Source organism: Rhinatrema bivittatum, chromosome 4 (genome assembly GCF_901001135.1).
Source record: "Rhinatrema bivittatum chromosome 4, aRhiBiv1.1, whole genome shotgun sequence".
NCBI lineage: Eukaryota > Metazoa > Chordata > Amphibia > Gymnophiona > Rhinatrematidae > Rhinatrema > Rhinatrema bivittatum.
The window spans coordinates 340,816,430-340,844,357 of record NC_042618.1 but is presented as its reverse complement, the minus strand read 5'-3'; the positions used below and the strand labels follow the sequence as shown (position 1 = coordinate 340,844,357).

The following is a 27,928-nucleotide window of genomic DNA, read 5'->3' as shown; positions in this document are numbered from 1 at the left end:
GACACTAATCTGCATCTCCTTCACATCCTGCAGCCACTCATCTATCTTCCCTCCCTCCTATCCCTGGCATCTGCAGTGGACTGTCAGCCCCAGGTCTTGCCCCCAACATCAGTGATGTCTCTTCTCCCCCCCACCCGTCCATCAGAATCCCTCTCATACACAAACTTTTTTTTTTTTCAGTATTCTCCCACTGCCTGATCCTAGTCTCAATCTTTAGTCCCAGCTTATTTGCAGAGCCTGAGTGACAAATCAGCTCCATCTGCACCTCTCCTGACCACATCAGCCTGCAGGCTAGTGATTTGTCTTCCTGTTCTCACCCACTTGCACCCTCTGCTTGCATGTGCAGACCCGATACTGGTTCCTCCTCCTCCTGGTCGGGCACAGCCGATGTGATTCTGGCTTCCTGGCCACCCTCACCTCTGTCTCATTGGCCATCAGTGCCTGCTCATTCTCTCCTGCCCTGCTGCTCTTCAGATGGTGCATACCCACTGACACGCCTCTTTTGTGTTATTGACCTGTGCCAGAAGTCTCCTCTTTCCTTGCAATGAGGGGGGGGGAAATGCAACCGGGAACTTCACCTTCAACGGTGGCCACACGGGTTCACGGGAGCTGCCACTGGCCTGCAGGCCTTACCTTGACTATTGGTCTAGAATGAAAATAGTAAGTAAAGGAGCATCAACTAGTTGTCCTATAGGTAGGGATGTACCTTGTACAGTCAAGATTACTTGTTTCACTCATAGTTTCTACATTTCTGTGCAGCAATCTACATTTTTTGGTGAGGGGGGGCTTGAAAGTTGCCTGTGCTTTCAGGCTTCTAGCTCAACCTGAATCAGTCTGTACTGGGCTATAATGCCATTATGCTTCATTTGCAAGTTGGTGAGAGGTTCCCCTCTATACCCCACTCCCAAATACGACCTAAAGGGTCTCTCTCCAGAGCCTGGCTATTATGGACCCTTAGTCTGGCTACTAGGTGGCAGGTGCTGCTGTTGATGACCGAAATGCCTCCCCTCCCCTACCTCCACCCCCAACCATGACAGCTGTGAAGGCTGCTTCCGTAGCATCCCTGGCCAGCCTGAAGAGTAGAGCAGCTGTATTGCATCTTTGTGAATACAAATATCCACCTCTGCATGGGTTTCCTTAAGAGCTGACAAAAAAACCCCTAAATGAAACAGCAACTCACAACAAAGCATGGATTTGGATCATTTTTCCACTTTTGCCCCACTGAAAATGATCTTGTGCTTGCCATTGCTGTGCTCTTCTATGGAGAAAGTCCCCCAGTTCAATTCCCAGAACAGGTCTTCTGCACCCTGGGTTGCTTGGGGGCAGAGGATGCTGTGAAGGCAGTGCCCACAGCCGTTGGTGGGGAGGAAGTCATTAGGGGTGGCTGGATTTAGAGCCCATGGTTGCAGGATTCTGGAAGAATCCTTGGTGCATGGTTCCCAGCCTCAGGAATGTTGCTGCAATGACCAAGCTAGGATCGGTGGGATGATGGGCCTATTAAAATAGGGGAAGAAATCTCCAGGTAATTGCAAATGAAAGCTTGGTTCTGACTGAACTGGAAGAAGAAGAAAGGAGAAACTACTGGATCTCAAGAAAAAAAGACATCCTTATCAGATCGAGGTCAATTTCAAAAGGGTAAAGGCTGGGCTCATGGCTAATCCTGCCCCTGCCATCAAATATCACCACCCCCATCAGTCCACTAGCAGGCTATTTATCATGCTCAAAGAAGGCCGGATTTAACCATGTGTTAATACTGTGTAGCCTGGGTGTTAAACATTTCAAAAGGTGTACTGAATCAGAAGTATGCAGAAACCTGCAGGGGTTCTCAACCCAGTCCCTGGGTCACACCTAGCCAGCTGGGTTTCCAGGATATCCACCATGAATGTGCATGAGGAGAGGTTTGTATGTACTTGCCTCTATTTTATGTAAATCTATCTCATGCACTTTCATGGTGAATATCCTCATTCCTGGGAACATTTTGATTTCTATTCACCCTACGATTACTGTGGATTAGTGAAGTTGGGGGGGAGGAGCTAGGAGGGACCAGATGTGCAGAAACTTACTCTCATACGTACACACTTGCATGTTCATGCTCACTCGCCTAGGCATTATCACATCCTCCCACCCCCACACACACTTACATGCTCTTTCACACTCTCACTTCTCTTCCTCTTACGCAAACACACACACACTCTTACAGACATGCTCTTTCAATGGTTGTCCTCATCACGCTTGTGGATCTCAACCCCCCCAAATCCCATCATACCTCTAGCTTTCTTTTGGCAACCTGCTGGTTCACCATTCTCCTGTTTTTCTGTCCTCTCTCCTCTGCATTTTGTCTTTACTCCACAAGTTGCCATGCCTCGTCGTCCTCCTCCCGCAGCCTTCCAAGGTTGCTTCTCTTGCACCCGCTCTTGCCAAGCTTTCAGAATCCTAGAATGGTGCAGCACCTGTAATGAGCGCTTTTAGATGCATTTCAGCAATGGAAAGCTGCTGTTGATGTGCCTGTCCATTTATATGCATGCTTCGGAGGCCCTTTCCGTGGATGAATTTGACTGAAATTTGGAAGAAAGTCTCTGAGGTTCAAGCTCTCTGACCAAATCTGTCAATAGATATGCCAGGAGAGCAGAATCGTACTGGATTTTGCAGTTGCAGAAATGCTTCTGTGTACGCTCCATGTATGCACTTTTTCAGCTAAGTACCTGTCCCTTGCTTCAGCCCCTGCTTGTTTAATGTAGGCCAACCTATGCCCAGCTTTGATTGCTGTTGCTTGACTTTGTGTATTGTTACAATTTAGTATGAGAAAACAGACACACATCGTTTTCGAGGTTAGTGTTGGAAAGTAGAGACCCTTTATTTATTTTGGACTTTTATATACCGACATTCATGTAGAAAATTTACATATATCTGTTTACAGTGAAAACACAAAAGTTGCAAATAGCATTACATAGAACAGGGTGACCTGGAACTGGGAATAAGGGATCAAAAACAAAGGTAAATAATGACAACTGAAAAAGTGTGAGCCACGTGAGGATTAGAATGACTCTTAATATCAAAGCAAGAGAAAAACATATGATAATAAAGACGCAATGATAAAAAGACTATAAGATAAGCAAATAGTAAGATCAAATTATATACTAAAACAATGAGAATAAATATACGATAAGGCATTAAGGAAGTCAGAAAGTATGTTCAGTCTAGACCAAGCCAGAGGGCAGAGTCCATTCCGGGTGAGAATGGAGCACGAATGACCTAAAAGAGAGGGAGCACGTACTTCCTTGTGAGTGTGAAGCAGTATCGATTAGTGTTCCAGGATGGATCTTCCTGATTTCCGGGGGGGGGGGGGGGGGGGTCATCTGGATGAGGAAAGGCTTGTTTGAAAAGCCAAGTTTTAAGGTGTTTTGTTTTTTTTAAAGTTAGTGGGCATGATTCTAGCTGGAGATCTGGGGGGAAGAGTGTTCCATTGAGAAGGACCAGCAGTGGATAGGGCACGTTTCCTTAGGGCGGTCTTAATTGGGGGGCGTAGAGAGAGCCTTTGAAAGTATATTGTATCTTTGATGATGCTCCTCCTTCAGCTGCGCAGGCCTGACACTGTTTCTGCCACTCTGAGTGATGCTGCTCTTTCTTACAGCCCATGCAGCTTGCAAACACCCCCCCCCCCCCCCCCCCACACACACACACACACACTCTTCAGCTATGCAGCCCTTTTCCAGCCCGTGCTGTTTGCTGTACCTCCTCCTTCAGCCACGCAAGCTGGACCTACTGCTTCTGCTGCAGCACCTGGAGGATAGACTTCAGGATTACACCCACTGACAGTGGATTCAAGCTAAGTGCACGTTTTAGTAGCTATACAGCCAGTGCCTTATCTTGTGTTATAGCTCCAGATGGAGAATATCAGGACTCCTTATGACCTATGATTAGTCAAGCCCTGTGCTACATGGGCTTCACATATAAGCCAAAAGCTTCTCGAGGCAATTTATGATGGTCGTAAGATTCCTCAACAAGAGCTCCCTCTTACATAGCTGAATCTAATATTTTGTGATTATTTCATATTTTCAAGCTATTCTCTTTGGGGTTCTTTATTGCACCTGGAAACCTGGCAGTTCCATTAGAATTCCGGAGTCTCCGGGCCAAATCCAGAGTTCCCAGGTATGGATATCCTGAAAACCTCACTGGTTGAGAACCCGCCGCCTTAAGTGGCTGATGCAATAAGAGAACATGCATACCCAAGGGAAGATTAAAATGTTAAGAATATAAATTGCCATGCTAGATGAGACAGAGAGTCCATCAAGCCCAGCATCCTGTTTCTAAAAGTGGCCAATCCAGGTTACAAATATTTGGCAAGTACCGAAATAGAGCCCAGCTACTAATGCCAGTAATACTAATGGTTATTCCCTAAGTCAACTTAATAGCAGTTTATGGACTTTTCTTCCAGGTGCTTATCCAAACCTTTATTAAACCCAGCTACACTAACTGCTCTAACCATATCCTCTGGCAATGAATTCCTGAGCTTAAATGTGCAATAAGTGAAGAAAAAAAAATTTCTTCAATTTGTTTTAAATGTGCTACTTGCTAACTTTGTGGAGTCCCCCGTCCCCCCCCCCCCCCCCCAGTCGTCCTATTATCTGAAAGAGTAAATAACATTCACAATTACCCATTCTAGTGTTCTCATGATTTTATAGACCTCTATCACATCCCCTCTCAGCCGTCTCTTCTCCAAGCTGAACAGCCCTATCCGCTTTAGCCTTTCCTTATAAGGGAGCTGTTTCATGCCCTTTATCATTTTGGTCTCCCTTCTCTGTACCATTTCGAGTGCAAATATATCTTTTTAGAGATGCGGCAACCAGCATGGCACATAATACTCTAGGTGCAGTCTCTCCGTGGAGTGATACAGAAGCATTATGACATCATTTTATTCACCATCGCCTTCCTAATAATTCCTAACATTGTTTGCTTTTCAGGACATACACAATGAATATGCATGAGAAAGTTATGTGTTCTGCCTCCATGTGTGCAAATTTATCTCATGTATATTGTTGTCCTGAAAAACCTGATTGGCTGGGGGCGGACCCCCAGGGCAGAGTTGGGGACTCTGCCCTACGTGAACCTTCAGCATTATCTCCTTCCCTCCCCCCCCCCCCCCCCCCATGAACTTTCAGTCCATAGCCCTGCCCCCCATCTTCCTGAGATTTTGATGATTAAACTCAACAATCATATAAACCTACTACCACTACTTCCAGAACAATCCTGTAATATAACTGGGCATCATATTTAAATATTAAACTGTTTTGTGTATGCATATATGTAAATACAGGTATGATTCAGAAATCTGATGAATGTGTTAACTGTGATTTTGGGGGGTAGACTTCAAAAATCAAAAAAATACCTACATTTACAAATTAAACCATACTGCATTGGTTAAAGGTAATCTCTGAAATGACTGGCTGGGCTGCATGATGACATTTTCCCTTACTATTCCCCACAGAAAAATTCTGTTACCTCAGCAACAGTGACACAAACTCCCTCTTTTACCAGGCATGTTTAGAAGTAACACAGCACTCTCCAAAAATGTCACTCGCACCTATATAGCAAACCTGCCATACCAAAACAGCACTAACTCCCAGAACTCAAACAGTAACAATTGTATACTACTAATTTTTATAGCACTACTCAATATACGCACACTATAAATACACATAAGAGACAGTCCTTTCTCCCTAGAGCTTACAAGGGAAGTCAAGGTTCAAATTTTGCTGACACTCCTTGTGACCTCAGGTAAGTCCCTTAACCCTACATTGATTCAAGTACAAAATTAAGGCCTGATTTACAAAGCTTTTTTCCCCCCCCAGACAGAATAGGAAAAAAGCCCCTTGGTCAATGAGGCCCTTAGATTGTAAACTCTCTGCGGATAGGGAAGTATTGGTTGGGCTCCTGGCTAATCATTGCAAGATCTGCAGATAGTCCAAACGTCTGCAGCGATGTTATTATCTGGAGTCAGTCATAGTGCTCATATAACACTGATTTTAAAATCTCTTCATTGGCTGCCTATAATTTGGTGGATTAAATTTAGAATTGACATAGATTCATATGTTAAGATATAATAACATACCTAGGATGAATGCTGTCCTTAAGCTTTATACCCCACTACATGTTTTACAATCTGTGGGAAGGTCTCTGCTTGACGTTCCTTCTTTTAGGTTGATGCATCTGGATGCAGCTCAGCAGTGTGCTTTTTCTATAGCAGGGTCATCCCTATGGAATGCTGTCCATGATGCTATTAGGAACCTTACATGCCCATTGCTTTTTAGAAAGGCAGTTAAGACTTTTTTTTCTATAAGGAAGCATTTGGTGCAGCAGAGGATTGATCCTCTTCTGTGGGGTTAAGGTTGTACTGTGGGCAGAAAATAGTTTACATTGTTTTATGCTGTATTTTTTAGCAATACATCTTGTTTGCAAGGAATTGTGTGGCAGAAGTACTAAAAGAATTATGTTCATTTTTAGCAAGACTTTTTTTGAGTAGTTCACTTCTCTGTTTTTATTTTATGCTGTTTTTTTGTTTATTTATTATTGATTTATTGCAATTTATTTAATGTTTTTGTACTTATGCTTTTATTCTGAATGTTACTATGTGATCCACCTTGAATTTTAGATATAAGCAGAAGGAGAAATTACTACATACCTGATCATTTATTTTCCTCTAAAGAAACAGGCCAATCCCCACAAGTGGGTTATGCACCTCTTCCACTAGATGGAGACTGAGTAAAAGCTGACATCACAGACATATAGCCCTGCCCCATCAGCCCACCACTATATTCTGGAAAAGCCAAATTGTGGACAAAATGATTATAATAGAACATGACTATTAACAATTAACCACTCATGCTTCCAATCAAGAGGGAACACTGAGCTCAGACAAAAGAATTAACATTTGCTAAACTGAGGCACCAGTTAAGACACTTATCAGTCCTCCAGTGAGTAGTAGGAGCAACACTCTGCAACATCCACACCTAAAAGGTGAACCAAAGGAAAAATCTGCAGCCAAGGGCAGGAATGGGATTGGCCTGCCTTCATTAGAGGAAAGGAGATTATCAGGTAAGTAGTAATTTCTAGAGATGTGAACCGGAATCAGTTCGGATTCCGGTTCCGATTCACATGTGGGGTTTTTTGCATCGGTCCCAATCGCAGTTTTGTTTATTGGCTGCGCCCGAGCCGATAAACAAAAAACCCACCCTGACCCTTTAAAACTAACCCCTTAGCTTCCCCCACCCTCCCGACCCCCTCAAAAACTTTTTACAAGTACCTGGTGGTCCAGTGGGGGTCCCGGGAGCGATCTCCCGCTCCGGGCCGTCCTCCCGCTCCCGGGCCATCGGCTGCCACTAATCAAAATGGCGCCGATGGCCCTTTGCCATTACCATGTGACAGGGTATCCATGTCATTGGCCGACCCTGTCACATGGTAGGAGCACTGGATGGCCGGCGCCATCCTGTGCTCCTACCATGTGACAGGGGCTGACCAATGGCACCAGTAGCCCCTGTGACATAGTAAGGGCAAAGGCTATCGGTACCATTTTGAATACTGGCAGCTGACGGTCCGAGTGCAGGAGGTCGCTCCCGGAGCCCCGCTGGACTTTTGGCAAATCTTGTGGGGGTCAGGAGGGTCTCCCAAGACTTGCCAAAAGCCCCTGGTGGTCCAGCAGGGGTCCGGGAGCGATCTCCTGCACTCGGGCCATCTGTTGCCAATAATCAAAATGGTACCGATAGCCTTTGCCCTTACTATGTGCTCATACAATGCCCCCCCCCTGTTATGCAGTGCTTGGAGCAGTTGGGGCCCCTTTTGTGCAGAGGTAAAAGCAGCTCTGAATGACATGAGAGGTTCCAAGCAAGCACCTCCAGTTCTTCAGGATGCACTGAGGGCAATGGAGTCTCAGCAGAAAGCTGGCCATTGGCAGATACACAAGGAATAAATGCTTAAGAGAATTTGTTTGGGAGCGGTAATATGACAGACAAACTTGCACGCTTGACAATGAATGACTGTAGGTGCCTGCCTGTGCTGCTTTTCTTTCAGTGAGTATTCACACATTAAACAGAAACAGAGCATCTGGGAGCTTTGTGGCCATTTGTAGTTCTTGCTGCTTCCATTTGAAATCAGCACCACGGCTCCCAAAATGCACCGGGAGGAGAGAGGTGTCAGCCAAGCCAGGACAGGTCTAAAGACTTCCTCCAGAATCTAGGTCAGCTGGTAACATATTAACAGAGGCAATAACAGCAGATAAAGGTCAAGTGGCCCATCCAGCCTGCCGAGTTGATAGAGTGCCAGTCAAACCACGTGGCCAAAGTCTGAACCTTCCATATTTTAGCTTTGGGCACAGACCCTAAAACAAGCAGAGCCCTGAATTTCTGGCTGTATCTTTACAAATAGCGAGCAATGTGCCAACCCCAAAGGCATGGGGGCCGCAGGGAGCCCCACCTCTTCTTGATTAATTAACACAGCTGCTGGGTATATATTCCAGCCTTTGAGCCTTTCATCAAAGTGGCAGTGGCTCTCAGCTCTTAACTTGGTACAGAACTTTTTCCTTTGCTTCTGCGTGAGGATGGTGCTGCTGCTCCGGGCGAGTTGTTTCCTTTGCTTTGTCTTTCTGTTCTTCACACTGGCAGTAAGTTCTTCTACAAACTGTGTATAAACCAGGGTCTTAAACTGCTCTGGCTGAATATTAGGAAGATAGTGATGAAAGTGGTTTTATTAGTAAAGTTTGGTGCTCCCTTAAAATATTATACAGTGTCTGTTGTATACTATAAATGGCAGAACCTATTGTAGCCTAAACTCTGGACCTTTGCTCCAAGAATGTTTGTGGGCTGGCTAGCTGGGGGCTCGGTGACAGTGCTATGTTCTACCATGGGAGCAAGGGTGACAACATTTCCATGGAACAGGACTGGACACTGGGGTGGCGGCGGCAGCCGAAACCTCCCCTCTTCTTCCTTCTCTTTCTCTCCAAATTGGGCCTTGATTATTTCTTTGGCAGGTGCCACCTGCCTGGCTTGGGTTCAACTAACCTCTCTCTCGCACAGCTGTGGCGCTGGCGTGCTGCTTCACTTTGATCTCATCTAAGTCCCAAGGTGTGTGGCCTCATCTCTCCAAACAACAGAGAATGGACAAATGCTTGGAGCCCAGGCTACGTAAGCTTGCGGCTGTGCCAGAAAAATAGGCAGGTGACTGGAGTGCGCCAAGTTGCCACCACTGATTGACCCCCTGGCCTTGCCTGACCGGGTTTTATGGTGTCCGGTTATCCTTGTAACCGGACACTGTACAACAGACTGGAAAATTGAGCGGTTGGTCACTCTCTACAGAGGAGAGACCTGTGTTTAACTCCTGGGCCAGGTCTTCTGCTCCCGGGGTTGCTCGGGCTGGGGGATGCCGCAGAGGGTAGTGTTCATGCTCCCTGGTGAGAAGGAGCTAACTATTTGTGTATTGGCAAGGCTTAACTCTGAGACCCATAAGTGCTAGATTCGGGCGGCATCTCTGCACATGGCCCTTGGCCGAGGATGGTCATTGCGATGAATGGGTAACACAAGTTGGGGGGGACGGGGGGACTACAGAATAAAGTAAGAATCCCCTGGGTGACTGCACATAACTTAAGGTGCCAGAACCCAGTCCTGCTTCTGATTGGAACTAGAAGCCCAGAGGAGCAGAAGGAAACGATCTGGGTCCTCCCCCCCCCCCCCCCCCCCCAAAAAAAAAGCTTTTTTTTTTTTTTTTTAAACTCTTTATTTAACAAATTAACAGATACCTAAGAAAACATGTACAGTTAAATATTTGTCACAGAACTTTATATTCATATACATGGTATGAGCGCATTGAGTTAACATACTGGTACAGCACATAATTTCTACATGCTGGGTCCCCCCTGAGCATTGTACCAACATACAGGCCCATGCAATACCGTGCACTGGCTGCAGTGCATGGCTCAAAACCCATGATGCAAAACGGGGGTCCGTGTGTCCAACCGAGCATGTAGCTGATGGCGCTCATGAAATGTAAATTCATGCTGATGAGGCTATTAGCTATTTCCCCCAATGCAAAAAAAAAAAAAAAAATGTGCACATTTTTAACCTCAAAAATTATCGCCCGGAGTAGGTGTTTAATTTTTGAGGAGCCCAAAATGTGTGCAGAAAATTACTGATTTTCTGTACTTCCTCCCACTTAATATCATGGCGAATATTAAGCTGGAGGAACACAAAAAGGAACTGTCAAAAATAAAAAGTTAAAGTGTGCTAGCAGTCAGGTTAGGAAAACCGACGCTCATAAAATTGCGCATCTGTGTTTCCCTAACCCGCTGACAGCCACTTCTGGGCATCCGTGCCAAGGAGGTGCTAGAGGCGCACAATTTTTCTCCTAGTGCCTTCTTTTTACCGCGGCAGCCTATTTGCATATTGCATCGGGAGTCCGGAGAGGTCGATTGGCGCGTGTTAGGAGAGTGGGTGCTCAGTCATAAGTGCACCAATATTGCATCGGCCTGATAAAAGCTTTTTAAACTTGAGCAAAGCTATTAAAGTGAGGAAAATACTTGTTGAGAGAAGTTTATTTTCCTTATATGGACTGTAAAGAATCTCAAACAGAAATATACAGGGCAGAGGTGCAAGTTTAATCTGCTTCCTAAAAGGTAAGTGCAGAGAAGCGAACATTAACTGAACTGCAGCACTCAGTCTCAGATTCTTACTACTGTTTTTGCTTTACTACCCCTGTAAAGCACTGCAACTACTGCTTACCAGTGAGTATACCCCTATGTTTGACAATATATTGATAAAATTTACATGTTTCTATGAAGTACCTGAGTCCACTTTCAGCACGTACACTTACAGGCCGATGCAATAAACTGCACTCAGCCTAGTGCACGGTTTAACCCGCAGTTGGACGTGTATTTTGGATACGCTAGACTAACACCTGATGCCATAAGTGGATTAGCATGTCCAAAATGCGTATCCAAGCGCATAATTAATAGCACTCATCATATGTAGATGAGGCTATTACCCCTTGTTGCAAAAAATTAGTGTGCACGACATGCAGTTTTTAACACCGTAAATTTAACGCCGGCCCCAGGGGCTCAACTAAAAAACTAGAAACTGCTTTTCTGTGGTTCCTCCTACATACTTAGTATCATCGCAACACTCGCCACTGCTCCCGGTAGCAGCTTCCCCACTTCTTCCCCTCTGCCGGGGCTCCCAAGGCCCAATCGGGGCAGGAGCCCGCCCGCATTCTAATTAGCGAGCCGTGCAGAGGAGGCGGACAGGAAAACAAAACTGAAAAAAGAAAAAGAGAAGAAGAAATAAAAGAAGGAAGCGACCCCCAACTCTCGCGGTAAGTCTGCCGCGCCCCCGACAGGCTCCCGGCCTATCAGAGGGCGCCATCGTGGGCTTTAAATTTTAAGGACCTCCCAGTGGCGTCGTGTGCCCGAAGAAGCGCGACCTAAGGGGCCTGCCCCTTAGTGCGCCCCTTTGTGAGCCTTTTGTGAGGATTTTGTGAGGATTCAAAAGAAAGTCCTTCCTTCGCTACTCAGCCTTGCCACAGCAGTGTTACACGCTAATCAAAACCAACACACCTGCACTCCTCCCGCCTCTGCCTACTTCTGTCCAGCGCTCTTCCATCCACGTCCAGCACTCATCCATCCACATCCAGCACTCATCCAGCGCTCATCCATCCACATCCAGCACTCATCCAGCGCTCAGCCATCCACATCCAGCATTCATCCAGTGCTCTTCCATCCACATCCAGCACTCATCCATCCACGTCCAGCACTCATCCAGCGCTCATCCATCCACGTTCAACTCTCATCCAACCCCTAAGGGCTTCATCCCACTCAGTTAACATTTTTCTGCAGAGACAAGCCTCATTCAGTCATCATTAACTCATCCTTTTCTTCAGTATCCTTTGGAACTTCAATCATGCTCATGTTCCCTATCCCCACCATCAAAACCTCTACAATAACCGAAAAAAACACTCTGATCCTACAGTCCCCCAACTTAAGCGTCTGATACCAATTATGACATCACCATTCACTCAATTCCTTGGGCTTTCCTTATTCTCACTAACACTCTTTAATGCCCAATCAATCTCGAAAAAAACACATTTAATCAACAACTATCTCTTGGACTCTCAACCGGATATATGTGCAATCACAGAAACCTGGTTGAAACCCACAGACCTAGCCCTTATCAATCAACTACCCCTCCACCTCTATGATATTTATTAAATACCTAGACCTAAAAAAAGAGGGGGGGACTCTGCTTAGATGCAAAAAAAAGAGCTGAGACTATCCCTACAAATCTCTATACATACCTCACGTCTGGAATTTGCCCTCTTTAGCTCTAAACATCTCCAAATTTGTTAACTCTACTCTCTGCCTGGCCTCCTAGACTCGGATCCATCTCCACTCATTGAGCTCATTGCTAAAGACATCAAAAATGACACCCCAGCAGTCATCCTGGGAGACTTTAACCTTCACATTGATGTGATCCCCCTATCCTCCAACTGCGAAATACTATTATCCTCCTTCAAGGCTATAGGCTTCTCACAAATCGTTAAAAGTCCCACGCACAAAGCGGGGCACACTCTGGACCTTATATTCATAAATTCTGGCCTTACACCATCATCCCCACCTCTTTGCTCCCCTATCCCATGGTCAGACCATCTAATGATCTCAACAGATCTCTGTATCAAGGACAACTCTTTGTCAACAATCACGAAAACCACAATTCACTACAGGAACTCTTGCTTCTTGGAAGACCTTACCTCCCACCTTTCATCGGAACTCTCTAACCTTGACTTTTCCGACGCAGAAGCAGACATCTCTACATGGCATAGCATCACTAACAAGGTGGCAGAAAAACTTTGCCCCTTAAAAACTAAAGAGCTTGACCCATCTAGTAAAAACAAAAAACCATGGTTCACTCAAGAACTAAAAAACATCAAACTAGAACTGAGAAAAAAAGAACTCGCATGGTGAAAAAGACCATCTAACGCTACACTAAATGAGTTCAAAACCCTCATGCACAGTTACAGAAACAACATCCTTCGCACAAAGAGAGATTTCTATGCCCACAAAATTCACAATTTTTTCTTTGATGCCAAAGCACTGTTCTCATATGTCTCAGAGCTCACAAAACCCACCTCCCCAGTTATCCCTGATGATCAAGCTCAATCTAGATGCACTGAACTTGCACAATTCTTCGAAAACAAAATCCTTAAGCTAATAACACCTCTGGCTACGTATAATATAGAACCTCCTCCTCTCCTCTCTCCCCCCTTCAGCCAGAAACCAAACCTAGAATCCTTCGAACCCACTTCCACACTCAAAATTGAATTGATTCTCAAAAAGATGAAACCCTCCAATCATCCGATAGATGCCATTCCATCCAAACTACTACTCACCATCCCAAACATCATTGCGAAGCCCTTAGCAGAGATCATCAACAGTTCGTTAACCCAAGGAGTAGTACCAGACACGCTGAAAATAGCCACCCTCAAACCTCTCCTCAAGAAACCCAACCTGAACCCAGCAGACCCGACCAATTTTTGCCCCATCGCCAACCTACCGTTTGTCGCCAAAATTATGGAGAGAATAGTTAATAAACAGCTATCGGAATTCCTAGAAGACCACAAGATTCTCACAACAGCTCAATTCGGATTCCACAAATCCCTCAGTACGGAATCCCTCTTAATCTCATTGACAGACAGAGTCCTCTCCGGTCTAGAGAAAAAGACCCCCTACCTCCTGGCACTGCTCGATATATCTGCAGCATTTGACACCGTAAAGCACTCGATCCTCATCACCCGGCTCTCAGACATAGGCATTTCTGGATCAGCCCTCAAATGGTTCAGATCATTCCTTAACAACAGGACATACAAGGTTAGAATAAGCAACAAGGATTCTCACCCGGTCAAGTCCACTCTCGGAGTCCCTCAAGGATCCTCCCTCTCACCAACCCTGTTTAACATCTACCTTCTCCCCCTATGTCATCTGCTCTCAAGTCTAAAGATCACACACTTTATATACGCCGATGACGTCCAGATCCTGTTGCCAATTACTGAATCTTTATCCAACACCATCAACTTCTGGAACAATTGTCTACAATCCATAAACTCCCTCCTCACTAGCCTCAACTTAGTTCTCAATACTTCAAAAATGGAACTTATGCTGATCAACTTGGATGACAACCTTCAGGCTGCCAACAATCTAATCACACCGCTGAGGATCCTCCCCACACACGTTAGAGTCCTTGGCGTCACCATCGACAATAGGCTGAATCTCAAACAATTTGTCAAAAACACAACGAAAGAATGCTTTCACAAGCTTCACATATTGAAAAAGCTGAAACCTCTCCTCCATTTTCAGGACTTTAGAACAGTCCTCCAAACAATTCTATTCTCAAAAATCGATTATTGCAACTCTCTGCTAATTGGCCTCCCAGCTATCACAACCAAACCACTACAAATGCTGCAAAACTTGGCTGCCAGGATTCTAACTAACTCTAGTAGAGGAGAACACATCACACCTATTCTAAAATACCTTCACTGGCTCCCTATTAAATCTAGAATCATCTTCAAAGTACTAACTATAACCCACAAGACCATTCATTCCCAAACTTCACTAGATCTAAGCGACTCACTTCGTCTCCACGCATCACTGAGACCCATCAGAACCAGCTACTTAGGTACCTTATATGCACCTCCAGCCAAGTCACTGCTAAAGAAACGAGCATTCTCGACTGCCAGCCCCTCTCTCTGGAATGCCCTCCCCACGGACCTTCGTCTAGAAACCTGTAGTCGAACATTCAAAAAGAAGCTCAAAACTTGGCTTTTTACAAAAGCCTTCACTTAAAGGTCTCTCCCTTTGGGATTGATTCACGCAGTTCTTACCCCATTACACTGGATGTCTGATGCTGTATACATAAATTTCCTGTTAGCTGTACTTTAATTTGCACTCATGCTTATTAAGTCGGTCATAACTCAGAGTTTGTTGTCCGTTATTTGTTATTTATAATAATTTTATAATTTTAAATTTTGTCTTCCTCAGCTTTATCTATAAGTTCTCACGAAGTTAGCTCTGTTATTTGCACCCTCTTACTCAATGTAATTTTCTTGTTTCTTAATTTTCCTGTTTGATGTAATTTTTCTAATTTTTTTCCAATTTTCTAATTTTCTTGTTCGATGTAATTTCCAACTTTGGTTCTATGTAAACCGATGTGATATGTACCAGTACATGAACATCGGTATATAAAAGCTCTTAAATAAATAAATAAAATAAATACTAAGGTCTACTCCTTGCCGTGACAAAATAAATTAAAAAAAAACAAAAAACAACTTGATGGAAAAAATATATATTTTTGGCCGCACAATATAAATACTCCAGGTCGTGTATATTGTGCCGGTAAATTATCTGCAACAGGATAAAATGGACACTTGTATTGAACGTCCGTCTTCCTAACCCGCGCACAGCCACGTCTCCCGAGTGCCCGATGCTTTTGAGGTCTAGGGATTGTATAATTTATCCCTAGCGTGTCCTTTTTAGCGTGGCAGCTCATTAGAATATTGCATCGCGCGCGCCCAGGAGAAGTGACTGTGCGCGCGTAGAAAAAAACGGGTGCAGAGTTTGGGCGCGCGTTTTTACGTGCGTGACACTGCATCGGCCCCTTAGTCATTGAGAGGGAGAAATGGTCTGGGCACGGGTGAAGAGAACTTACTCTCTGTTCCTGGCCTCTCGCCTTCGTATAGCAAAGGGCTACTTGCCTGTTAAAAGAAAGCAGGGCAACATACAACTCTGAACTGTTCCTTGCACTCCTTCTTTTAAAAAGTGCAAACGTACCTTGTGTTCAAGACCTCTTGCCTTACCTATGTGGGTTGACTTACTATCAGTTGTAATGGTGAAGATTTTGGGTGTGTTTGTCTACAATAAAATGCACATTGTATCTACCTCTGGTGTCTTCAAAGACGGGCCAGTAGGGCTGCGTGTGTGGCTTTATTTTTTATTCTTTTGTTGCTTTTATTAAAGGAAGGTAGTAAATGAGCTGGGGGGGGTCTCTATTACTTTTTCTCTCAGGCTGGTATCTGCAATATTACCGGCACCTGGAAAAATGACTTGGGTTCTATCCTCAAACTCTCTACCGATGAGGAGCTGCTTATCAGGGGTTCCTTCCAAACCGCCGTAGAGACTTCCAGGGGCTCAGCTGGTTGGAAGAAAATGAGCAAAGTGATTGGAGTCCAGAATGCTGACGAGGAACCCACCTTTGCGTTCTCCGTGCGCTGGGATGGGGGTAAGATCCTAACAGGGTCATTCATCAAAATGCGATAATGGCATAACACATGCGATGGTAACGTGTGGCGCGAATGCAAAATTTTGAAAGGGGCGGGATCAGGGTTTGGGCAGGATTAATGATAATGAGGGGCATTATTGCACTGCACCAAAGCGTAATGCGGGAAATAACTACACTTTTTTTTTTTTTTCCCCCTGGCATTAAGCTGTGCGCCATAACACAATTTGCAATAAAGATTGCAAATTGCATTTCAGCCATTTCTGTGCTTGGAGAGGGGAGAATGGAGTGGAGTAGAGAGAGCACCTCTGGGAAGGCCTTCACAGTTTTCAACTATTTATATCACTATAGGAGGGCCAGCTAATAACTCGGGCTGAGGTTTGGGGGCCAGTTTAACATGCAGAGTGAGACGTACGAACAGCACAGTACACCTCTGTGAAGACTTGTCATTTGGAGTGAGGAAAGTCTCACAAAGATGAGATTTCTACAATGTTCTCTTGCCCTAGCTTGATGGACTCTAGAATAGAAACACGAGCCAAGCTTTAGACTCGTTCTCCATCAGCTCTGTTTCCTTGTCCAGCCATTATAATGGTGCACACTAGGTTATCCTTTCCCACTGATAGTGGGATGGGGGTCTCGGCTCTTTTGGTAACAGATCTTGGATGCAATCTGAAGCCAATGCAATAAGGTGCATTCAGCAGAAGGCACAGCTTTACCCATAGTGGTGTGCATGCTTTTGTGTACATGCACCTTACTACATGCAGCAAGAAGTCTTGCATGCATATAATGTGAATGTAAAACTGCATCCTGCTTAGCAGCCATGCAAATGAAGGCATTAACCATTACTCCCCAATGCTGACAGGTGTGATATGCTGGCTTATCTCTCTTGTTTCTTAGAACCGGAAATGTTTTTTCTCCTGCTCAGAGTTGGGCATCAGTTTCCAGCACTGCTTTGCTCTTAACAAGCAGGTTTTGGTTTCTGTGCTATATGCCCTATGGCTATGGTCAAAATTTGCATGTTTTTAACGAATGTGTATGTTAATTTGCATGACACTATAAACAGTGGACTGAGCAACATAGAAATGATTTTAAATATCCCTCTCTCCCTCCCCCTCCTACTGAGAGAGTGGAACAAGCTAAGTTGAGAATAAGATAGTGCCATTCCTCTGTGGAAACATTTGACAGAAAACAAAAAAAAAAAGTAAAATCCCAGCAAGAGCCCAAGCAGAGCGCTGAGGCTCCTAGGGCATCTACAGTCATGAAGAGACTTCATGCTAAAGCAATAGGTGTTCAGTGAATCCCTGCCACTGTGCCCTACCACACCATCCGAAGTTTAAAATGTGTTCAGCCTGTGCTGACTGCATATTTTAACTTGGGTTTGTGTGTAGATGGTCATATATGCATGTTTGCATTTTAACTCCTGATGCATTTATGTAACAGCTAAATATATTAAGAGTTAAAAAAAAAATAGCCTGTGCACTGAATTTCAGCACAGTTGCAGTGTTTTAGCTTTCTGAATTGGCCTGTATGGTACTCTGGGCAGCTTATGATTAAGCTGTCTCTTCTCCAGAACTAGCCCCTCCTTTGCCACTGTCTTAGGCTCCAGTCTCCTATAACAGAAATGCCTACCAGGAATGGGATTAATGAAGTGGATCAGTGACTTCCAACCCCGGGGTCCATGAGGCCATCACAGGGAAGCACCTAACAGAGGGGCTGATGCAGTAATACGGGTGCTAACATTGAGCGCCTGTTGTCGTGATACGCGTGCAGCCACATCCCCTGGGCGCCTGATGCAGAATTTAAATGGGAGGCAGCGGTAAAAAGTATATTGTGCGTCTGTGGTGCTCAGTAGTTGCATTAGGCACTCAGTTTCTGTCGAGCCAATTATGAATGTATTTGTTAAACCGCATAGAAATTTTGATGTACGGTATACAAATTTTAAAAAATAAATAATTGCAACGGGCGCTCAATATGAACATCCATTTCAATCCTGCTTTTTTTTTTATGTCTTGCTGAGGTTGCTAAAGTGTATTTTAAATTAGGAGCCCCTTACTATAGATGTCTACATTTGGGGGCCGTAAAGCAAAGTGGATTTCTTCTGATCAAGTCAAAATGATTACTTTTCTCCACTGCAAGAAGTAAATTTAATGTATCACAATGATACTAAGGAGGAGAATGCACTTATCGTAAAACAGAGGACGGTATTTTTTTTTTCTTATGAACCCTTGATGGTGCGTTGACTTTATTCCACCTCTGAGGCCGGAGTTAAATTCCCCAGGTTAAAAAGTGTGTGTTGGGTGCCCAGTACTCTCCTGCATAGGGGGTAATAGCTAATGTTCTCATCTACATGGAATTTACATGTCACGAGCGCTATCTGTTTCGCATTTGTTTGGGCGCGTTAATCTCCTTGCTGCATTGGATGCTGGTCTAGCGCATCAAAACGTGCGTAATCCTGTGTGCTAGCTGTGCGCACTTTATCGCATCAGCCCGAGAGTGCACAGAAGGGAAGCAGCTGAGGAACAGAGCATGCTCACCTCGCTTCTGAGGAGCTGTGCTCGAAGGCTCCTGCTGCCTAATCTCGCTAACTGATCCCATGCCAAGAAGGAGAGAGATTACAGCCTACAGAGGCCCAAACCGGCATGGAGAGGAGGTGGGGAAGAATGTAGCTGACTGCACCAAGAGGAGGGGGGAAGCACCTTCAATAAGCAAGGTGATGCAGAGGAGCATTTCTGGCCATGCCTGCCTAGTTGCATTTTGGCTGTTCTGGCGTGACATTAAGGGAGTAGTATGGCCATGTTTGGGGGGGGGGGGGGGGGGGGGGGGCAGAGTGGGATCAGCACTTAGAGGCCGAGAAGGGGCCTCAGAGAAGGCACTTGGACAAGGCTTAAGGTGGTCAGGAAAGAGTGCTGTAAACTGCTTGACACCTTATGGGATGTCTTAAATGTACTGCTGCAACCTGTTGCTTTACTGAGCTGTTGGCATTTCAGTTGGGGATGTGCAGCACTCAGAAGGGGCCATGGAAGATGCCTAGAAGGGGAAGGACTAGGGAAGGGGACACAGGAGGAATAGAAGGGAAGACATTTAGAAAGGAGCCTTGGTTGGGGGCAGAAGGGAGAACACTCAGGAAGGGGTCTGGTGGAAGGGGTCATGGTGGAAGTGGGGGAGTAGCACTCATGAAAAGGTGGACAAGAGGGAGAGCAGTTTTTTTTATATCAGAAGCAGTTTCTTATTTTATACATTACAAACAATTCTGGAGTGCATGTAAAAACAGATGCATGTGGGAGGTCTATAAACCTTTTTGGAGGTCCTCAAAAGGATGGAAACCTCTGAAGCAGATATAAAGGTGTTTAAATGCTGATGCTGTGGTTTTGTTTCCTACCAGGTTCTGTGAGTACCTGGGCTGGGCAGTGCTTTGAAAGTTCAGATACATCAGTTCTCAAGACCGTTTGGCTTCTGAGATCCTCTGTCAGTTCAAAAGAAAAAAACTGGAAAGCCACAAGGTAACAATCGGTCTTTAGATAAATCTTTCTTGGTGACGTAGTTGCTTGGTGCGTGAGGGAAATGCTAAAGCTTTCAGATCAATAGTTCCAATGCATTCCTTGTCGCCGATGGTTGGGTGGTGATATGAAATACGTGATCATGCCTGGCATGAAGCTTACAGCTGAGGCGGGCTGTTCTCGGCATGCAGGCCGAATTACACTCTGTTAGGGTAGACCCTCCAAAGCAAGGTTGGTTTGACTACAAGAACCTGCACTTGTATAATTAAGACTGCATTTCTCTATCCTAGCAATGGTAAAACAAGATGTTTAAGGACAAAATATATTTAAAAAAAAAAAAAAAATCTGAGCCTTGAATGCGGTGAGCAAATCTTTTGTTCTCTGGATAGCCAAATCCCATGCACACTTTTTTCTTGAACCAAATGTACACATTTCAACTATTCATTTAGGGAATCCTACTAAAACATCTTATGTAGCACTACAAGGTGTACATAGCACTATACAGACAGGCAGAGAACTTACAATGCAGATAGATGTTTTGGGAGGCTTGTTGAACTAAATGGCTAATATCAAGAAGGCCATGGTTGCTCATAACTTCAAAGCAGTATCAGAGTAGAAATGAAGATAGCTGGGTAGGATGTGGGAAGGGTTAAAAACAGCAGGCAATGTTTGGACTGGGTTTTTTTTTCTGTGCAGGGGAAGAATTGATTTAGGATGAGCCCTACTTTTGGTTCTCCACCATCTGTTGTGGGGTAGGGTGAATGACTAAGGTAGCCCAAAAATTACCACCCTCCTAAGTTTTGGGGGGGGGGCGCAGTTTGAAGAGAAGGAAAAAGGGATATAGGTGGCTAGTGGAAATGAAAAAGCAATTAAGTTCCTGAACTTTCAATGAGCTAGGAGGGAAACAGATTCCAGTCTTAAGGTAGCTAAAAAAATGAAGACAACCAGTTTTGTTTGTCACTTGGCTGTTCCCCATCTCTGCTCAAATGAGAATCCTTGTCCATTTACCAGCTCAGGGCCTTACCCTGAATGCACACAAACTAGAAAATGTTCCTGCCCACCACACACAAATGCAACTGCTCATTAGTTCATCCTGTAGGATCCTATTCATGTTTATTTCAGGGATGGTGAACTCCAGTCCTCAAGTGCCATGAACAGGCCAGGTTTTCAGGATATTTATAATGAATATGCATGAGAGATTTGCATACACTGCCTCCATTGTATGCAAATCTCTCTCATGCGTATTCATTGTGGATATCCTGAAAACCTGACCTGTTCGTGGCACTTGTGGACTGGAATTTGCCATGCTGGTTTATTCTTTAGTATTGTAAAACTTTGTTCAGGGCTCCTAAAATTATGAAGTTGCAGGAGTTTTCCTTTAAACTTTTTTGTTAATGAGTTAATATATTTAGAACACTAACAAATGTACACTTTATCCTACACCTCCTCCCTTTTTTTTTTTTTTTTTTTTTTTTAAATTCTAGCATTTCTCTCAAAGTTGAGAGAAGCACATCCTAGGCCAGGGGTGCAAACTCCAGTTCTTGAGAGCTGCAAACAGGCCAGGACATTCACAATGAGGAAGATTTGCATATTCAATGTGGATATCCTGAAAATCTGGCCTGTCTGCAGCTCTCAAGGACTGGAGTTTGCCACCCCTGGCCCAGGATGTGCTTCTCTCGACTTTGAGAGAAATGCTAGAATAAAAAAAAAAAAAAGTATACTTTGGCCTACACCTCCTTTTTAAGCTAAAATCTTACTTTTTTTTTTGTTCTAGGGTTGGCGAAGATGTCTTCTACCTGGTGAAGAAACAATGAAGAATGATACCTTACAAAACAAAATATTCACCAGTGAATAAAAGTTATCTGAAAACTTTTCTCATCTGCTTAAACAAAAGTGATGTGATAAGCTATTATATTTGAACAAGGTTTTTCTGTACAAAAAAGAAATAGCCATAAACTATTGGTTTCATCAATGCCTTTAGGTATGGGGGAGGGAGGTTTTGTTTTTTTTGAGCCAGCACTCATAATGGAAGCCCTTCCTAAACGACCTGCTTTGAGGCCCTCGCACTCTGATTTCCACACAAATCAAAATCAGGAGAGAGTAACTTCATAGAAATATGTGAGCAGGAACAGATTGTATGACCCAGCCATCCAATTTATCATTATAATTCTCATCACTTCCTTAGAGAGCCCCTGTATGGGAGTGGAACATCCTCTTCCACTAAGCCTTATACTTGTGATATAACTCCAACATTGCTCTCTACTTCAACAGCAAGAGATAAGGAGGAATTGGGCTCGGACAGCAACCAACAAGCGCCCTACCTTTGACGGTTTGGGAAACTAAGTATGGGGGTAACTTGCACGGCAGATGCTGTACCATTCTAGGGGAGACCTGCATGAGGTGGCTGATGCTACCATAAGCTTGCTGGGCAGAATGGATGGACCGCTTGGTCCTTTTCTGCCATCGTTTCTATATTATTCCCTGCTTTCTTGAATTCAGCTATTGTTTTTGTCTCCACACCTCCACCACCCTCTCTCTCAGGCTGGTTGTAAACATAATATAGTCTGAAAATAAGATCTGTTTGTCTCGAGGACTAGTTAAACCACTGCTCTAGCAGTGCCCATGATCCAAGAATGGCTCTTTAACTCACTTAGCTCTGGCTGTAACCTCCTAATGTATGGCTATACATCTTGCTGCTTTATTCCTGTTCAGTATCACTGAAATGATGGACTTGGGCCTTAAGCATTGCAGTTAGGTTTTGTTTCCAGGATACAGTGGGGGATGTTCATATGGTTTCTAGTTCATGGATGGTTACTGTGGAAACTGGAACAATTTATAGTAGTGGAGCTAACTGGGTGTAATGAACTAATGGCTTAGAAAATCCGCTACATATGGCACAGCAATCTTGTTAGCAAAGACAGGAGTTCATCCTTCTGAGTGCTATTAGATTATTGTAGTGTATGTTCAGATTTTTCATCTTGACCTAAATTCAGTATTCAAACTAGCTCTTGAGACTGGGGTGTCAAAATAATCCCTTCTTCTGGACGTCTGCACAGTAGGTGGGTTCTGTTGCCATGTGCCTTTTTGCCCTACCTTGCTCCCCACCCCAGGAGCCTTGATGGGGTGGGAACACTATATGGTGCCTGAGCATACAGAGCCATCGGTGACTCAGGCACGATATTAAAAGGGTGGCCATCTCTGGTCCTCAAGAGCCACAAATGGGGCCTGGTGTTCAGGATTTCTATAATGAATATGTAAGAGAAATATTTGCATGGAAGTCTCTCATGCATGTTCATTGTGGCTTATCCTGAACACCAGGCCTGTTTGTGGCTCTGGAGGAGCAGAGCTGGTCCCTCCTGGCTGTGTTTGTTGTTGAATGACATCACAGCTGGAGCCCTGCCCCTTGCAGGCTTGAAGTGGAAATCAAATCTTGGAGGGGGAGTGAGTGCAGGATATTCCTGATGAATATGCATGAGAAACTTGCATACAGTGGAAGTAGTGCGTGTAAATATGTATGATAGCAATGATATGAAAACCAATGGGGGTGATTTGCCCCTAAGGGCAGCTGTGGGAATCACTGGCCTGTTGCCTTAGTGCCAATACTGCTCTATAGGTAATCTGTATATTTCCTTCTAGGCTGGGTCTCTCCCTCCTGTGATAAAGGGAGCCAGCCCTTGTCTACCACTTAGGGTGCATGTATGCTGAGTTTGAGTGAACTGATGTGGGTGGGGGTAACTGTGCTATGTAAGCACAAGTGGCCAGAAAAGTTGTAAAGAAATGAGATTGCTACTCTTGTAACTAGAGGATCCGTTTAAACACTTTCTTGCTCAAAAGGCACAGAGTAACGGAGAACTTATTCTTGACATGAGCCCAATTTTAGTCTCTACTAATCAGTGGGATTAGTGGAATGACTGTATTGAGCTTCTCCGAAGGCAGTGGGGCTAACCTGCATGGAATGTAGTTCCAGCTATGAACATCAGTAGTGGTGAGTGCATTAAGGTAACCTGTACTGTGCTGAGTACAAGGGCAGTGTGCTTCCACTCAGTGGAAAAAGCGTAGGGTAATGTGAATGGAGGGAGCATGCATAAAACTCAAATTTCAATGAGCATAGGCTGGGATTTTTTTTTTTTTATACAGGGTTTGTATGGAATTTTTTTTATACCGTTGGTGGCTGTGGGATTATTACAAAACTTAGTAATAAGACGGAGAAAGGAGCCTAAGTGTTGACTTAAGTATTTATCTTGTAAGCATCAAAGCTCAAGATGGCATGGCCTACGAGCAGCAGCAGTGGAGACCATTGCTTTTGCAAGATTTTGGGGCATGCTTGAGACAGATATGGAAGGCAGTGGTAGGAGGGAAAGGGTTGAGAGATCAGGTGAAAGACTATGAGGGAGTTGGCATTGGATTGTATCTAGGTGTTGGTCAAAAGTGGTTGAATCTCAAATGGGCCATTTTGGTCTTTAGCTACTGCTGATTACTAGGAATTACACTCTCCTGTGGCAGAGATGGCATTTAAATGTTAACATTACATCATTAAAACGTTTATTTTATGAACATGAATATACATTACACTAAAAAAAAAAAAAAAAAAAAAAAGTGAAAGTCAGGATAGTGCAAAGGCCATGGAAGTAGGCAGAGTCTGATGTGATTTGCTCCTGTCTTGGTACTGAGATGAGGCTGTGGCCCCTGAGAGTCTCATCCATGCTCTATCTTAGAGAGAGTTTTGTGTGTCGTCATGCTGCTGGATAAAGCGCTTCTTTGGAGGGAGCTGCTCCCAGCACAGCTCCCTGGCTCTCTTGGACGTCAGGGGTTTGCTGGCAGTGAGGATCATGCTCCCACCCGGGCTGGTCATAGGTCCGAACTTGCCCAGGCTTGGCGCACCTTTTAGTTGCTGCTGGCCAGATGACCCTGCCCCAGCGGGCTCAGAGGAGCTACAGTCCGACTGTCGCGTCGCCCTCGTGATGCCCAGCGCCCCTCGATGCCTGGGCCAGGGGGTGAACTTGCGGTAAAAGGTCTCCACCTGCGAGATATCGGCCGGTTCTGCCATCTTCATGGTGTCTACCAGGTGACTGTACTCGGGGGGCACCGGGCTCCGGGAGCCCTCGTCTGTCCAGGGCCCCACGGGCTGCCTCTGTGCCACCTCCACGTGCATCTTCCGGTTAGGAGGCAGCAGCCTCGGCCTCTTCCTGTGAGGCCCCACCAGCAGCAGGTCAGATGCGCAGATCCAGAGGAATTCCTCCTGTACGGCGCCACCCGGGGCAGAGGCGGTGCTGGCGGCCAGCTGCTCCCGGGCGAGGCCAGCCTCCTTCCGGCAGGAAGCCCCGTCCGCCCCCAGGGCCCAGCGAGGGCACGTGCAGGGGTTGTGCGGTGCGCTGGCCGCTCTCTGCCCGCCCAGGGCAGCCTTGGCTGTCAGCGGATAGCGCGCCTTCTCGCCCAGGCAGCTGCAGCGCAGCTTGGAGCCCGACGGCAGTGGGGTCACCGTGATCGCGAAGGAGCCGGCCGGGCTGCCTCTGCCCTCTTCCCGGCGCCCCGGCGCCCCCAGCCGCGGGCAGCAGGGGGTCTGCTGGGCTGCCAGGTGGCGCGCTTCCAAGCGGGACTTCTTCTCCTTCCAGAGCCGCAGGAAGCCCTCGCCGCAGGGCTTCGCCGCCTTCTCCTTCCTCTTGGGACACTCCAGCTTCTCGACGTGCATGGCCTCCCCTCCCCTCTGCCGGAAGGCAAGAGGGACTGCGAGGGGGCCGCGAGAGAAGAGCTGCAGGGCTGCCGGGATTGCCTTTCCCCTGACGAGACAGGGCCGGTAATCTGGCTGGAAAGCAGTCAAAGTGAACTCTAATCCGGCGGAGAACCTCGCGCTTGTTGCTAGGAGACCACAGGTTCTAGAAGGGAAACATTCTACTAATTGCTGTGGCCCTGCTGTGGCTGGGTGAGACCCGGGGGCCCCCGGCTGGTTGGCACCTACCTGTCATCTCATTGGCATTGTGAGATCATTGCAAGCTGCACAGGCAGAGGATGCAGAAGAAAAGTTTATTGCAGACAGAATGAAGCCCGGTCTCCTGGCTCTGCCCCAGTCCGCCTGGAGTGACTTTCTGTTACACACCACAGTATGGACAATCACAAAAGAAAAAAAAAACCCAAAAGTGCAGTTCTCATTTGGTTCTTGCATTTGTTCTGTACGTAGAGACCCCCCTGGCAGTCTCCACTAGATGTTCCTAGTCCCAGCCCTTGGGTAATCAGCTGCAGAGGGACAAACCATTCATTACAGCATCTCCCCCAGAGTTTGTATGGAATTGGACATCCCTTAGGTACGAGGGCGGGGCTAGTCCAGGTGAGAGTAGGGCCGGCCTGGCTTTCCCAATAGGCACACTAGGCCCGTGCCTAGGGCAGCAGAAATCTGGGGGCAGCAGGCTGGGTCAAGATATGCTGCTTACAATTGTGCTGAAGCTTACTCAGCAGTGCTCTGCTTCCTGATACAGCCCCTTCCCTCTCCTCCCAGGCCGCATGCAGAGAATAGGATGGGGGTGAGCCTGGAGCAGATGGAGCAAAGGGGGGGATCATTTTGAAGAGGTTAGGAGGGGCTGAGTGGGGATCATTGGGTGTTGAAGAGATCAGCTAGGGCACATATTTATATGTGAGAGAGAGGAGGGGAAGGGGGGGCAGTGTTTGTAGGTGTGTGAAAGAGGGGGTGTGTACCAAATTGAATGGGAAGTTAGGGGATACAAGAGGGAGCAGGGCTGAAGCACATAGGAACACCTGCCACCCACCCCCGAAGCCTTATCCTCTTCCTCCCATCTCAGGTTCCTAAGCTTTTTCCCCTCTTTCTCAGTTTTCCCCCATCCCCCAGTCCTCTTTCCTTCTCACACCCCTTCCCACAGTCCTCCAGTCCTCTCATCTTCTTACCTCCTCCCTTCCCCTCTCTCCATCCCTGGTCCTTTCACTCTCTCTTTCTGCTCTCCTCATCTCTGCAGTCCTCCTCCCTCTGCTGCTGCTTTTTGTTTTGTTTGCCAGGACTGGTTACGCGTGCCCCTGCAGGCCCGGGACGTCGCCGCCATGCTGTCTTGCTGGCTCCTCTTTAGGCGCGCCATTGCAGCACGCACTGAAATCTATAGGCCCCGCAGCGGGAGCGACAGCTCGGGTGCTCTTTGGTGAATCAGTGCGGCTGGGTATTTCACCCCAGCCTCGCTCCAAACAAGCAAGCCTCAAGCAATGGGGGCCCCTGCCTAGCCAGCAGAGCGCGTTGCCTCATCCGGCCTTGCTTTGTTCCTACCCTTGCCCTTTCTCTGTCGCCTTACCCTGTCCTTGTCCTCAGAGTCTTGCCTTAACTTGCCCATTCTGTTCCGTCTTGTCTCTCTGTGTCTTGTCTCCCTTGGTCTGATTATCCGGTTCTGACCTCAGCTCCAGACTCTGACTCCTCCTTTGCTGCCCGGACCCGACCCTGCATTGTACCCTGACTCCATCCTGCTTGCTGCCTGCCCTGACTTTTGCCCCCCTTTTCTGGACTCTTGTCTTGGATCACCCTCGGGAACCACCTAAGTCCTGCTGGCCCCTTTTAAACCCAAGGGCTCAACCTGTGGGGGATGGAGCTGGCTTAGGCGAAGCTCCAGCCTGTCCCAGGCCAGTGTGTGTTTGCCAGCTGTCAGCGTCGGCCTAGTCTGCTCGCTCACAACCGCACCACAACACGAGGGCTCACAATCCTTACCTGCTTGCGATCTCTTTTCTTCAGCCAATAAAAAATAAAGTATACAGACACGAGCAAGGTTGGAATATTACTTCATCTTTATAATATAAAATAAAAGACGGACATGTTTGCCCATGTGCTTTAGAGTTTTGCTACAAAATCCACCCCTGAGCTGCTGCAAGAAACTGGGGGACCGTGTCTTAGGTCTCCTGCTCCCTTACTGGGAGTGGCACAAACATAAATCCCTCACTTGAGTAGGGCAGATGTAGTTTGCTTCCAGAAGGGAAGGTTGTGTTTCGTGTTTGCTCTCTGAGTTCGGCCCCCCAGTCTGCCATAGCAGAGAGGCACATTCCTTGCCAGTTCCTGTAATAGGGCTGGAAGGAAGAGGGTTATTCAAGAAACTTCTTTACAGTTTTTCCAGGTTCCCTGCAATTTTAACCTGTTCCCTTCCTGGCAGG

The 27,928-nt window shown here is 46.0% G+C and overlaps 1 protein-coding gene across 1 annotated transcript; it reads left to right on the top strand.

The window, feature by feature from the left end:
- Positions 1-8,379: 8,379 nt before the first annotated feature.
- LOC115090887 (avidin-related protein 4/5-like) lies at positions 8,380-21,673 on the top strand. Its single transcript, XM_029600516.1, has 4 exons — positions 8,380-8,653; positions 16,091-16,304; positions 19,684-19,801; positions 21,573-21,673. Exons 1-4 carry the CDS (start codon positions 8,591-8,593, stop codon positions 21,610-21,612), a joined length of 435 nt encoding a protein of 144 aa, XP_029456376.1. The 5' UTR covers positions 8,380-8,590; the 3' UTR covers positions 21,613-21,673.
- The last annotated feature ends 6,255 nt before the right edge of the window (positions 21,674-27,928 follow it).

What these genes read in the sequence shown, in the direction of transcription:
- LOC115090887 (XM_029600516.1), top strand. Translation starts at nt 8,591, where the DNA reads ATGGTGCTGCTGCTCCGGGCGAGTTGTTTCCTTTGCTTTGTCTTTCTG. An exon ending in TTCTGTTCTTCACACTGGCA is followed by an intron (nt 8,654 to 16,090) that starts GTAAGTTCTTCT and finishes TTTTTCTCTCAG; the next exon opens with GCTGGTATCTGCAATATTAC. An exon ending in CTCCGTGCGCTGGGATGGGG is followed by an intron (nt 16,305 to 19,683) that starts GTAAGATCCTAA and finishes GTTTCCTACCAG; the next exon opens with GTTCTGTGAGTACCTGGGCT.